Raw genomic sequence first — 14,539 nt, 5'->3', positions numbered from 1 at the left:
AGTTTGAAGGGTGTTAAGTTCCTGTGGTTCTGTGGGTGATAAGGAGCATTAGGTAAGAGTTGGACAGGGAAGGCAGCATTGATTGACCTCTGGTGGGGTGCCTCCCTCTGGGCTAGACATTTAACTTACGTCAGTTTATTTGATCATCACCCCAACTCAGTAATAATAGATGATGATGATTCCTAATATATGGATGGAAACTGAGGTCAGGAAGGTAAATTTTTCCAGGTCACACCGATGGTAAGTACTAAAAGCGCTCTGATTTAAAAGATTTTGCTCTTCCTAACCACACTATTTTGTACTTCTTGCAAATGTAGTCTTAACTCTATTTCTAACTAGTTGTATGACTTGGAAGAAAAATTTCACCTGTGGATATTAGTATCTTCATCTCTCAAGTTAGAGTTGGCCTGGGTCCTAAGAGACTTTACGGAGAAAATGAGCTGGGGTTTGAAGTGCTGTTGCTAAGGAGAAGGGTTTCTCCAGAATTAACTAGGCTATTAAAGGGTCAGGTTTATTTTATTGGTTCCAGTAGCACCAAGTGAAGGGGCATAATAATAATAAGCCCTAACGTTATGGTGTACTTAAGGGCCATATACTGTTTGAAGTCGTTATGTGTATTCACTCGTTTAGTCCTCACAGCCAACTGTGAGGTAGATTCTACTAATATTAGAATCCCCTTTTTACACATAAGGACATGAGAACGCAGAGAGGCTAAGTAGCTTGCCCCGAGGTCACAGAGCTAAGAAGCGGTAGAACCAGGATTCAAACACAGGCATCTGACTCCATACCTGTACTCGTAACTCACTACCATTTACAGACTATATCATGTTGGTCAGTTAATCACTGAGTATCATCTTCTACTTACATACATGCTTCCTATAAAAGTGTAAGATGCTGCTGCTTCTCTAAAGCTGTCTTATTGATAGATGCACCAAGCTTTTTCATGTACAAAAAAAATTACTGCAAATTTCCCAGCTATTACAAATTAGTTTTAGAAGAACTTTAGATCAGATAAACTTCAGAAATGCATTACTAAGACTTTAAAAATAGCTATAGTTTATTTACTTTGCATATCTTTATAAGTGCTTTACACATCTGTAAAATCATATAAAAAGTAGAATAAGAGTTTTATGACTAAAAATTTTTAGAGATCACCGTGTTGAATGTTTTTATTTTATAGGTGCAGAGATAAGGCCAAGAAAGTTTGAGTAACTTACTCAAAGTATAGCTATTTCTGTTCTAAAACTGTATTAGTTAGGGACCTTGGTTATACGTAGGAAAAACCCACCTGAGGTAGTAAGGGGGGGATCTATTCTGAGCATGTAAAGATTTCTCTCAGCACCCATGGGTAGGAATAGAGCTGGGCCTAGGAAGTGGAAAAATGAAGGAGTTAGGGAGCACTCCCTGTCCTCTCGTCTTGGCTTTCCTCTTCTTTCTCAGTTGACTGGCTTTCTCTGATACTCAGCCCACATGGCAGGCAGAAGTTGGTGCCCACAGCTGCTCTTTGACATGTTCTAGTTCCAGTCATACATAGTCAGTGCACGTCTCTTTTTCTCTTTCTCTCCTCTTCTTTCTAAATTCTTGACACAAGAGCGTTCATCTTGATTCATATTTCCCACCCCAATCTGACCATATGTAACAGGACAAGATCACAGGGTGGATGCCTGTCTGCTAGGAATCCCACTTGGTGGGCTGGGTGCCCAGAGGAGAGTGGGTGCTCTCCTTACATCTTTAGGGTCTTTTGCCTCACAGCTTATCAATCCTCCTCATTCCCCGCCCCCACCCCCGGCTTCTTTGCCTTATGATGTTACCACCATATTAAGTATCTGGAACCTAGGTTACTCTTTTTGAAAAAGCATAGTATCTCCTTTAAAAACTTTCATTTAGATGGAATCTTTGTCCGAAAGGTGAATATTAGCTGTTTGAGACCATGTCACATAGTGATAACTGTTGAATAGAGAGGGTTACTTTGACAAGAAGTGAAATGTATGGTATTTTAGGCACTGTCAAAATAACAGATTAATGAAACAAAGCAGTTTCCTCTCAAGTATATGAATGCTGATGTCCAACCTTCTACTATTAAATCCACATTAACTGTGACCAGTAAATCTCGATGAGTCAGAGTGATAGTTGGTGTCCTTAATGATCCTGAGAAAGATAATGAAATATCAAAAATTTCATCCAGTTTAATTTGTTTTTTATTCTAATTATTTTGAAAATTGATAGTTAGTGTGATGTTGATAGCCTTCTACTAACCAGAATATTTGATTATTCAGATATGTTCCTTTTGTTCACAGTATGCATTTGTGTACATGTGCCTTATATCACTTGGAAAATTCTAAGTTCATTCATTTTACCTTTAAAAATAATTCAGGAAATAAGATCTGATAGCTTACTTTAGTCTTGAATGTGTTAGTAAAGTAGTTCTGCCAAGCATTGATTACAGTGTCTAAAATATTTTATATCTATTTTCCAAATTATAGACAGCCCTCTTGTGTTCTACCTTTCCAAAATGGAAGTATATAGCTTTTGGATTAATGGAGTGCTAATAAAAATTTTGATATTAATTTCATCTTGTGCATACTTTGCTGTCTTAGGTAAGTGAACATATTATGTGGGATAATCAGTAAGACTTACAGGTAAGTTAAGGACAAAGGGGGAGAAAGAGGCACCTAGAATGCCTCTTGATAAGACGGGGAATACAAAAGAAAGAACTGATTGGGGAGAGAGTAGAATTATGATTCTGTTTAGACACAATTTTGAAATCCCTGTGGGGTACCCAGAGGTATCTAACAGGAGATTTGCTATGTATAGTACTAGTGTAAGGATAGAGATTGGGACAGTGATGGTGAAGGCACTGATAAAGGTAGGTATTAGTAGAAACCATGGGTTTAGATGAGATCGTTGAGGGAAATACAGTGTTTAGATGAGAGGAGAAAAGGTGCAAAAATAGAATCCTGGGGAACACCAGTGTTTAAGGGATAGCTCTCTTAGATAAAAATCCACCTTCTATTGCTCCTTGTTACTTATCATATACACATATCCTGATCTCTCTCCCCTCCATATTCACGGATGACTGTGGTACCTGGCTAAGAGTCATTTTCTCCACCTCTTCAATGTTCACATAAGACCACTTATCCAAAAACTGAGAGGCAAAGTTCCCTGACCACCTAAACTCTTATAACCTCCCCCCCTTGCTCCATTTTTATTTTTTTTTTAAAGAAAGCCACGTGGAGAGGGCTGTCTTTTTTTTTTAAATTAATTTATTTTATTATTTATTTTTGGCTGTGTTGGGTCTTTGTTTCTGTGCGAGGGCTTTCTCTAGTTGCGGCAAGCGGGGGCCACTCTTCATCGCCGTGCGCGGGCCTCTCACTGTCGCGGCCTCTCTTGTTGCGGAGCACAGGCTCCAGACGCGCAGGCTCAGTAGTTGTGGCTCACGGGCCCAGCCGCTCCGCGGCATGTGGGATCTTCCCAGACCAGGGCTCGAACCCGTGTGCCCTGCATTGGCAGGCAGATTCTCAACCGCTGCGCCACCAGGGGAGCACCCTCTTGCTCCATTTTAAAACCTTATTCTCAAACCTGCTGGGCCTTGCCACAATCAGGAACTGATCCACACCTGAAATCTTTAACTGTCGGCTTCCCAGTCTCCGGCTTAATCTCCTCTCTTTTCATTTGGTCTCTCATCTCCAAACTTTACCTCTGTCCTTCTCCAGCTTAGACCTTCTTTCCTTTCCCTGATTGAGTGTTTGGGTGGACCACGAGCCCTACAGCAAAGCAGCTGGCACCACAGTCACTGCTGGCACCTGCTCTATCTCCTTCTTCAGGGAGGCCATCCTGGCAGCCTCACCACTCTATTACCAGTGCCTTCCCCTTTGTTAACCTAAAGAAGAGCACCTCTGTGCGCGAGGCATTACGTTAGATATAGCGGTATATGCCTTTCAGGAATCCCCTCTGCCATATTTTAGAAAAAGGACAGTAGAAAGCTAAGAGAAGGCTTATTAGAAGGTAGGTCGTAAGCTATAGAAGAGCATTTTGTTCTAAGAAGAACATAGAAGAGGGTTGTTTTGTTTTTTGTTTTTAAATCAGAAAGCAGAGAAAACTTTCTGTGACCGGCATGAGCCTGTAAGGGAGTTTGTTTACACTGAAGCAAGGTTCCACAGGGCACAGTGGAAAGGGTTGGGAGGGAATTCGTGGATGGGAGGATGTGTCATTGTGGAGGAAGCTTGGAGCTGTGTGAGGATGAGAGTTGAGGAGAGGATAGATAGTTGGCCTGGGGGGGTTGTGTGGAAAGAAAATTACTTTGCTTCATAAACAGTCTAGTAGACTGAATTAGTTTATTCTGCTTAAGAGATCTAATTATAATCCCACTATTTGGCTTCATTTCTCTGATATGCAGAAATGCGGTTTAATTTCCTTTAAAAATTATGTATTTATGTTTTAAATATATAAACAATACATGGTCATTGTTTTTAAAAATAAGGTTAATGAGGTAAGTAAGAAGGAAAAGATAAACCTCAAAATTTCTTGAAGTCCCACTACCCCAGGGACATCATTTTGGTATATATTCCTCCAAACTTTTTCTCATCGAAACATATATATATATATATATATATATATATATATATATATATATGTATATTTAATTTTTGAAAATATACTGAGTATACTGCAGTTGCCTGCTTTTTTTTCCCACATAACAACAATACCTAGTAAATATTATTTCTTAGAATAGGTAGATTGCTGCCATCATTTTTAGTTGTTAAAGTAATCCATTGTAGGACTGTACCGTATTTATTTCTATTGGGCTTTTGAATACTTTCCAGTTTTTTATTATAAATAAGGTTAGAAAGAAAACCTGTGTGTGTGCAAGTTGGCATATGTATCTGATTATTTCCTTTGGGTAAGTTTCTAGGAGTTTTCAAGGTCAACAGTGTACTTTTTGGTTTAATTTCTTTCTTATCTCTTTTTCTCCTGATTTAGTATTTGGCTGAGAAATCCTTTTTGGATAATTTGGGGACGTGTTTAAATATATTTGGTAAACAGTGTAAAATCACTGGGATAGGCATATATTTGTAAGTTAACAATTTACCATTGTTGAATAGATATTTAATAGATTTTTTTCCCCCAGGTAGGGAAGCCAAAAATATTAGCCCACAAACCTTTAAGTTGTTTTCTCCCAAAGGGTTTGTACATGTAGGACTTAGGCAGTGGAATTGAGATAATTATAAAAACTTTTTAAGCTCTAAGTTAATAATGTCTTCAGAATGCATGGAAATGATTAACACAGTTTTCTTTGATTACTTTTTTTCCAGGTGATTCATGGCAGGGGACGTGGAAGGATTCTGTTCCTCCATCCATGACACCAGTGTCTCTGCTGGGTTCAGAGCACTGTATGAGGAGGGATTGCTTCTTGATGTCACTCTGGTTATTGAAGATCATCAGTTCCAGGCCCATAAAGCACTCTTGGCCACCCAGAGTGATTACTTCAGAATTATGTTTACCGCAGACATGAGGGAGCGAGATCAGGACAAAATTCATTTAAAAGGTCTAACTGCTACCGGTTTCAGCCATGTCCTTCAGTTTATGTACTATGGAACTATAGAACTGAGTATGAGTACTGTTCATGAGATTCTTCAGGCTGCCATGTATGTTCAACTTATAGAAGTGGTGAAGTTCTGCTGCTCTTTTCTATTAGCAAAAATCTGCTTAGAAAACTGTGCAGAAATTATGAGACTCTTAGATGATTTCGGTGTAAACATCGAGGGAGTCAGGGAGAAGTTGGACGCCTTTCTGCTAGACAACTTTGTACCACTCATGTCCAGGCCTGACTTCCTGTCTTATCTGAGCTTTGAGAAGCTCATGTCTTACTTGGATAATGATCATCTGAGCAGGTTCCCAGAGATAGAGCTGTACGAGGCTGTGCAGTCTTGGCTGCGGCATGATAGAAGACGCTGGAGACATACCGATACCATCATTCAGAACATCAGGTTTTGTTTGATGACCCCATCCAGTGTTTTTGAGAAGGTTGGTGCATTTGAAAGCAATAGACAGGACTCATCGTTTAGCTAATAAGGCAGTATGTCTTTATAGATAAGATTCTCAGGCTTGGTCAGGAGCCAGAAAGAATGAATAGTTTTTAAGAATAGTTATGTGTAAGAAGTCTAATTTGTTGTAGCTTGTGTATTTAGGTTTTTTAAAGCACATTTTGTGGGTGAAAGATGGACCAGGTAGGTGGTAGAATAGTTTCATTTTGAAAGTACTTTTAAAGTTGAAGCATAATTATTTAACCCCAAATATTATAAGTTTGCTTTAGCTTCTCTTTCTTTTCACAGAGTAATTAAATTTGAACTGGGTCCATCTAGCTCTCTTTTTAAAAATGAGTTTAAGTGATACATGCTGAAATTAGAGTTGAGAGGAGTTTTGTAGTTCTGAATGATAAGTATTAACACAATTTCGTATTCCTCTAAAATGTAGTGAGGAAACATAAAATAGCTCTTGAAAACCAGTAGGCCCTGGTGGTGATCTTCTTCCCTACTCTTGCCTAGTTCTGCGCCTCCCCGTCCTTCTCCCCCACCCCCCTTCACTGTGAATACTAACTGAATTTAATCATGAAAACATATGTTTGTCTAAAACCGTTGTTTTGGCATTTCTAAACAAATAGACTATAGATCCTCTATCTACATTGATCAAACATCCCTGTGCACATTTTACCATGTAATAGTTCTGCTGTCTTAAAATTGTCTTTCTCCAAAACAGCCTTGGCCTTTTTGCATGTAAGCATTTTTCATTTTTTATATCAGAGTCTCAGTTGTGATGCTCTCTTGCCCAAAGGAGAGAAAGCAGTTTCAGTAATTGCTTAACTTAATTGGTTTCTAATCACATGGTTACCTCTGGCGTGCTGTTTACTTCTTGCATCTTTTCTTCTTTCTGGAAAGCTCACTTAAAGCTTTGGTCGACACCCTTCATGTTAGGTGGTTCCTCAGCTTTAGTTACCAGACCTGGTGATAAAAATATAATATTTGCAAAGGAGGGTTGTTTACACCATTTGAAAAATAAACAAATTTGCGCCTTCAAATAACACTCAGCAGCCTGGCATGTCTTTTTTTTTCCTCTCTGAAATGCTGTGAAATATCATTAACTTAAAACTTTTACTAGATAACTCAGTTTTGTGGGATTTTATCTTTATTCTCAGAATGTACTGATATGACAGAAATAATTGAAACTGAAGAATACATTTCTTAATTATTTTTTGTTCAATGATAATCAACCCCACATCAACAATGTAAATAATTTTTCTCTGATGTTTTGATTTTTTTCCTTACTATTGTTTTTATTGCTCTCTTTTCCTGGGGAATCCTGTTTTGTCTTTACATGTTAGATGGAAATGCTTTCCCACTATTAAAGCAAACAAACCCCCCTCAACTTCAGTCTAGATGGAAGTGCTCATGAAATAGAGAATAAAATTTTCCCTCTTGTAGGACATTATGATGGATAATTGATAGCAGTAAATGATTAAGTGCTGAGCTGCAGAGCCTTTTTATATTCCACCTATCAGTTCAGGGTGGTCAGTAGTGACAGTGGCTGGAAGTTAATGCCATCAGGTAATTTTGTAGGGTTTTTTTTTTTTCCATCATCTTCTTTCTTTCTTTCTTTCTTTTTTTTTTTTGGGCCGCACTGCGTGGCTTGCGGGATCTTAATTCCCCGACCAGGGATCGAAGCATGGAGTCCTAACCACTGGACCGCCAGGGAACTCCCAATTTTGTAAATGATATAAAACATCACTTGTACCTTCTGATGGTTCTGTTTGCGTATATAGCGTAGGATGTGGTTATTACTTATTGGCCAGGTATTGGGAATCTCATCAGAATAAAAATGTTGTTAAGGCTTCCTTCTTGAATTAATTTCTTACGAAAACTTAATAAGGCCCTGGCTACAGAGAAATCTTTCTGTTTTTTATAATATAAATCTTCCAGTTTTATTTGTGATACTGGTAAGGTAAATGGAAGGGAAGGTAGTCGGTGATTCTTGTCTTAGCAGTGTGTGAGAGATAATGTTTATCAAAGGAATGTGTTGTAAAACACTAAGTTAAGCAGATTTGAGACCTTACCTCTAGAAATTAAACTTCAGAATCTAAAGTGGAAAATTTGGTTGGGAAATAAGAATTTGGACTGTTTTACACCATACTGTTTTGAGCTCCTTGAAAATAGGGCCCATCTATTTTTCCTGTACTCAGCACTCTGCAGGTCTCAAACAAGGCCATTTTAAAACCATTATATATGCATGGAACCAGAAAGGGCACAGAAATAAAGACATAGTACATCTGTGCTGGTCCTTTTTTAGTATGAGAATCTACATGGGGAAAAGTGTAGGCAGTTTTGATTTGTGGTTTTATCCTATTTGCTGAAATTTAGAAAAATGGAATGTTAATATGCACTTTTTATTTTTAGCTTTCAATTTTTAAAAACTGTCTATTAGACTTTGTAAACATACAAAAAAGCTGAAGGAACAGTAGAATGATCACCCATAAACATATCTTGTAGGTTAATAGTTGTTGTCATTTTGCCACCCTGGTTTTAGATAGAGAGGAGAGTGTGTGTGCCTTTATGTAAAATTTTTGTTTTTTGCTAAACCATTTTAAAGAAAGTTGTAGATGTGACGTTTCCTCCTTAACTACTTCAGCAAGCATCTTATCTCCCAAGAGTGAGGAAATTCTACATAACCATAATACCGTTATTGAAATTAACAGTCATTCCTTAATATCATTGTAATATCCACTTCATTTTCTGATTTTCTCAGTTGTCCCAAAAATGTCTTTTTTAAGCTGTTTCTTAAAGATTTAATCAAGGTTCATACAGCACATTGGTTATTATGTCTCTCTTTTAATCTGAAATTGTCTCTCCTTTTTCTCATTTATGATGAGGATGCTGAAACATACAAAAAGTTGAAAGAATAGTATAATGAATACCTATATAGCTATCACCTAGATTCAAGAACTGTTAACATTTTACCATATTTTCTTTATGTAGATTTTTTTTCCTTTGCTGAACGTTTGAAAATAAGTTGAAAACATCATGACATCTCGTCCCTTAATACTTATTAACATGCCTCTCCTAAGAATAAGGACTTTTTCCTACCCAGGTTCAATACCATTCCACCCAGGAAAATTAACAATAAGACCCTGATATCATCTAACAGCTAGTTCATATTCAGAGTTGTCCCCCAAATGCCCTAGAATCCAGTCATGGTTTACACATTGCTTTTGGTTATCATGTCTGTTTAATCTTTCTTAAAGAATCTAAAACAGTCCCCCACTTTTGTTTTTTTTTAGAAAGATCAGATTACCGATTGTCCTAGTGTGTCCCCACGTTCTGGATTTATCAGATTATTTCCTTGTGTTGGTGTTAACTTAGTTCTTCTCTTCCTTATATTTCCTGTTAACACACCTACTTTTTAGCATCGTGTATTTTCAGGAACAATTACAGGAAAATATTGTTGTAATGCCAGATAAAGTCTTGGAAAACCACTTAGCAACTCTGATCAAACTTAGAATTCGCCATTCTTTTTTTATTAGGAGGCTAAGTAGCCCAATCCCATGACTAAAATCATCAAGGACTTTATTCACAGTACTCTGCATTAGGTTCCTTTCAGATTCATAAAATTTCCCCCCCTTTTAAAAAAAATTTGGAGCCCTTCCATTCAATTTATTGGAATTAAAACTAGCTAAAGTGTCAAAATTAAAAGATTATTCTTTTTATTAAAAAAGTAGTGTATCTCTAGAACCATGCTATTCAATACAATCACTGCTTGTGGCATTTGAATACTTGAAATGTGACAAGTCTGATTTGAGATTTCAAAGGTTAAGATGACAAAAAGGATATAAATTACCTCATTACTAACTTTTATATTGATTATATGTTGAAATGATATTTTGGATATATTGGGCTAAAATACATTATTAAAGTCAATTTCACCTTTTTGCTTTTTAAACTGTGGCCACTAAAAAGTGTAAAAATTACATCTTTGGCTCACATTTGTGGCTCAGATTATATTTCTGTTGCACAGCGCTGCTCTACAAGTTCAGGGAGTAAGTTGTGCTCTAGAAACTCTAAATATGCATACATTAAACAGCCTTTCTCACTTATTTAACCCTCTCCTGGATCCTTAGCCTTTAGAAATGTTCTGTACAGTTTAGTGTTAAGTGAACCTTCCTACTTAACTATTCTGTGGAATGGCTGATGAAGATAACTTAAGTATAGCATCTCTTTGTCAGAATCCTTTCCCTGGCCTCAGGAAAATAAAAAGTGATTGAACAAAGCTTCGTGAAGAAACCTTTAGAGATTTTAATTCTTCCTTTGGTAGTAACGATCAGATCTGAGCAATGGCTTTGTAAGGGGCCATTCTGCCTCTCCCTAAGGAATAGCCCCCACTGATTCCAGGGACCCGAAACATGCCCTCTAGCTGTGCCAAAATCTTTGGGTTTATTCTTCTGCAGTATCTTTTCCCCTAGTCGTCTACTGGATTTTCTCCCCAGCTGAAAACAGACTGTCTTAACTTTTGTACTGACTCTGTGGGACAGGATCATCACCCAAGAGACCAAGACTTCCAGATTTCCTCACCAAGTTCCTTAGAGGCAGTGATTCTACTTATCTGAACACCTTACACTTAGATGCCAGGCCTTGCACCGAGTGCTCTACACATAGGTAGAGTCTACAGGTTACCTCTGTTTTGTAGGTAAGAAAACAGGCTCAGAAAATTAGGAGTCGTATCCCAGAGTAAGTGGCACTGTCCAGACTGGAACCCGGGTCTGCTTGCTTCTCAGTCCAAGCTACTAGAGTAGGGAGAGGACCCTCATGTGCAGGAAGCATGTAGTTAACCCTGTGGCCCTGCTTGGGTGGTTTAGAAGTTGTTACAGAGTTGTGAAAATTCTAACATGTTTGCATGAACGAAACATAGCCTAAGAATTTTAATGGCACTGAAAAAAGTGTAAGATGTGGGAACACTGTAAGGTGTGAAAGCAGAATTCTGGAGTTTTCACTGTATAATCGAGGAAAGCTGAAAATAAATGTAAGGATCTTGTCCTTTTGACATGGTTAGGAATATGATTCATTTTAACTATAGTCCATTCTCAGTTTTAATACTAGACTTCAATCTCAGTTTTTACGTAATGCAAATGTCTGTGTCATGTATTTTTACTAACTCTAATGGTCTTTGCATCTGTTAACAGAGATAAGGCCTGACATTTGTCATTCTGAATTTCAGTGATGTGGAGATGTAAATAGTTTAAACTTTGCTCTCTTTGGTCTTTTGGTTTTTAAAAAACAATTATTGCTTTATTGAAAACATTTTATTAAGTAAATGTATATTTGGCAAAATGCCTCTTTTACTTTTTTGTACAGAAAAGACCTTTTTAGCAAAATTGTTAAATTATTCGTTAAAATACCCATATGTTGATTTTTTAGTAAAGTGGCATTTTAATATTTTTGAACCCAGGGCATCTTCAGTATCATAAATATGCGTAAGGTAAGATTTAGCATACCAGTGATCCCCTTAGACATTATATTAATCATAATCATAATATCTTACAGTTTTTCAAAAGGAAAGAAAATTATTTTTTAAGGAATCAGATTATATAGATGAATTCTGCTTTATTCCAAATATTTTGTTTTATAAACTAGCTCATGATATTCACATACCCTAATGTGCTTTTTTTCCCCCCCTAACCTGTTAAATGTAATTCACCATATCCCCCCAAATTAGGTTTATTTAACTTTTGAAGAGCAAAGCTAATGTTTTAATGAGAAAAGATGTTAATTCTCCTTCACTGAGAATATATTTGGATTTAGCAAATCATATCCGCATTTTATAAAAGTTTGTTGTTATAAGGATATTTACAGCCTTGAGATAATTTTGATAGTCCACTGAAAAAAGATAAGTTCATTACTAGTGAATATTAATCCTAGGATCAGAGTGAAAATGCTTCAGAAAGGCTAACACTTTTTTTTTTAATGTCTTTTACTTAAGGACCAGAATTTGTGGCTTTAAAAGCTACAGTTTAAAATGGGGTAAGGTGTCCTGGACTCACCTTGGAACTGATAGAATTTAAGGATTACAAATTAAGTATCCAAGTATACCTTACTAAGACCCTTAGTACCTTCCTAAGAACGTGGTAGCTCTCAGAACTGGTCTTCACAAAGCACTGATAATCTTCCAAATATTTCTCTATCAGCATAGTTGGTTTATATAGCATTAACAATGGACTGTGACACATAAGGAAATTTATTCTTAATGTGTCGTCCTTGGGTGGTGCGATATTTTGGTTGAGGCACAACCCACTTGGTAATGAAATTGCCTGGGCAAGGACACATCTATGTAAAATGTAGGTGCTGTGTACCCTTCAGAATTCCTTCACTTAGGCACTGCAACATGTTTTGACTAATCTAGCACTTGACCAATCCAAAATTTCTGTCCAGAAACCAAACCATTAACTTTAGTGTTACCACAGTTTAGCCCAAAAACTCAAAAAAAGTAATTATTTCTAATGACTTAAACTATAGCCAGACAAATCTAGAGGAAAAAACAAATTTCCCTCTAACCCTCAGTTTTAGAAGAAACAAGCAGTGCTGTATTTGACAATAAAAATATTTTTTAGAAGACAGTAACCTGGATTTCCAATGTGAAATTTGATTAGAATTTCTAATAAGCTTGAGTTGTTTTTGAAAAAGTTTAAAATCCCCTTCATATATTAAATAGCACTTATACAGCTAGAAACTTGAAATTACTTAACAATCAGCTCACTTGCCCCTTGGAGTGAAAGCACAGAGATAAGCAGGTTTTTGTTTGAAACTAGGTCAGTGGGTTAAGTGTACTTTCTCAGTCAATGTCTTTTTCTGCATCAGTCTCTTTTTTACCGACCCCTCCCTCCCAGCCCCATGGACTTGGATGATTGTAATTAATACATGTGCACTTCTTTAAAAATCACCCAAGGTGTTTTTCTCCTCTCCAGTCTTCTGCCCTTTGTGTATAGATATGGAGTGCTCTTATTTTCCACCTTTGACTTGCATTCACTCCAGGTTCCTGGAGTTGACTAGGTGTTGACTGCTGTGAAATCCCCTGGGAAAGAGACTATTAGAAGGTTGTATTAAGCTGGTAGGAACCTATTGAAAATGGGAGTTAAAAAATTCAACCTTACTTGCTGATTTTCCTTTTAAATAAAAGGGAGATGAAAACAAAAGCATAGAATTGGAAATTGACTGTGGAGTAACAGGAAAGGAAGACATGGAATGGGGACAGCCATATTTACTTGTAAAAGGAGAAAATCTTTTTAATGAATTGGGAAATAGAGGGAGAGAAACCAAATGATAAGCAGAAATCGAAAAGGATCAGAGAATTCAGAAAATGACTGGAGAAAAGGTTAGGAACAGGAAAGGAACCAGGGGGGTATATTAAGATTTTAGGCTTTAAAGTTTTAATTCTCAAATTTAATATTTACCCAGAAAATGTTACATGTGTCATAGGTAAGCCTTGCTCATTCAGAAGTTAGTTCTAGGATTAAACCTTTTATTTGACTTTCCTTCTGCTCTTCCGTATTTATAAATAAAATATTGACATAGTTGAGAGTATTTCCATAAGTAGGGAAAAAATTGTGTAAAAAAAGTTGTGAATTCTAGAACTTAGTTGTACTATCTAAATATTAGTGTAATCAGGTGATAAGATATTCTTAAGTCTTTTACATTATTTTCTACCTTTTAGGCTTGTGCACTCATTTAATTTCTAGTGGTGCTCTATTACTGTTGTACCAAAATTGGAAGGAAATTAGACTTTCTAAACCCATTTATTTATCTGTCTATTTATTTATTTTTGGCCTTGCAGCGCAGCTTGTGGGGTCTTAGTTCCCCGACCGGGGATCGAACCTGGGCCCTTGGCAGTGAAAGCGCCAAGTCCTCACCACTGGACCCCCAGGGAATTCCCTAAGCACATTTATTTATTTATTTATAATTAATTTTTATTGGAGTATAGTTGATTTACAATGTTTTGTGTTAGTTTCTGCTGTACAGCAAAGTGAATCAGTTACACATACACATATCCACTCTTTTTTAGATTCTATTCCCATATAGGTCATTAGAGTATTAAGTAGAGTTCCCTGTGCTATACAGTAGGTTCTTACTCGTTATCTATTTTATATATAGTAGTGTGTGTATATGTCAGTCCCAATCTCCCAATTTATCCCTCCCACCCGCCCCCCTTTCCCCCTTGGTAACCGTAAGTTTATTTTCTACATATGAAGCACATTTATTTTTGAGTTAAATATTTTTCACTATCTATAGAAAAGTTGAAGGGATAGAGGACTCACCAAATTGTGCTGAAACTCTTATAAGAATATTGTCCTGAGGGAGTCCTTTCCCTTGCCCCCATTTGCCCTGGTCACTTGCCTTCTGAAGCTGTCAATACTTTAGACTCTTGCCTACTTGGAGAGGACAGGATGTGTAAATCCTTTTTAAAATTTGTTTTAACTGTTTGGTATTTGACTGCAATTATAGTG

At 36.9% G+C, this 14,539-nt stretch overlaps 1 protein-coding gene across 1 annotated transcript in view; it reads left to right on the top strand.

Annotated features, from left to right (window-relative positions):
* The window catches only part of KLHL15 (kelch like family member 15), a 31,129-nt gene that overhangs the window by 6,893 nt on the left and 9,697 nt on the right, over window positions 1-14,539 (top strand). Inside the window, exon 3 of the mRNA XM_059911773.1 lies at window positions 5,313-6,024. Coding sequence (XP_059767756.1) covers window positions 5,320-6,024 — 705 coding nt within the window. The 5' untranslated portion in view covers window positions 5,313-5,319. The remainder of the gene's footprint in view (window positions 1-5,312; window positions 6,025-14,539) is intronic.

This window comes from Balaenoptera ricei, chromosome X, assembly GCF_028023285.1.
Source record: "Balaenoptera ricei isolate mBalRic1 chromosome X, mBalRic1.hap2, whole genome shotgun sequence".
NCBI classification, from domain to species: Eukaryota; Metazoa; Chordata; class Mammalia; order Artiodactyla; family Balaenopteridae; genus Balaenoptera; species Balaenoptera ricei.
The sequence above is the reverse complement of the archived record's forward strand: the minus strand, read 5'-3'. Positions and strand labels throughout refer to the sequence as shown.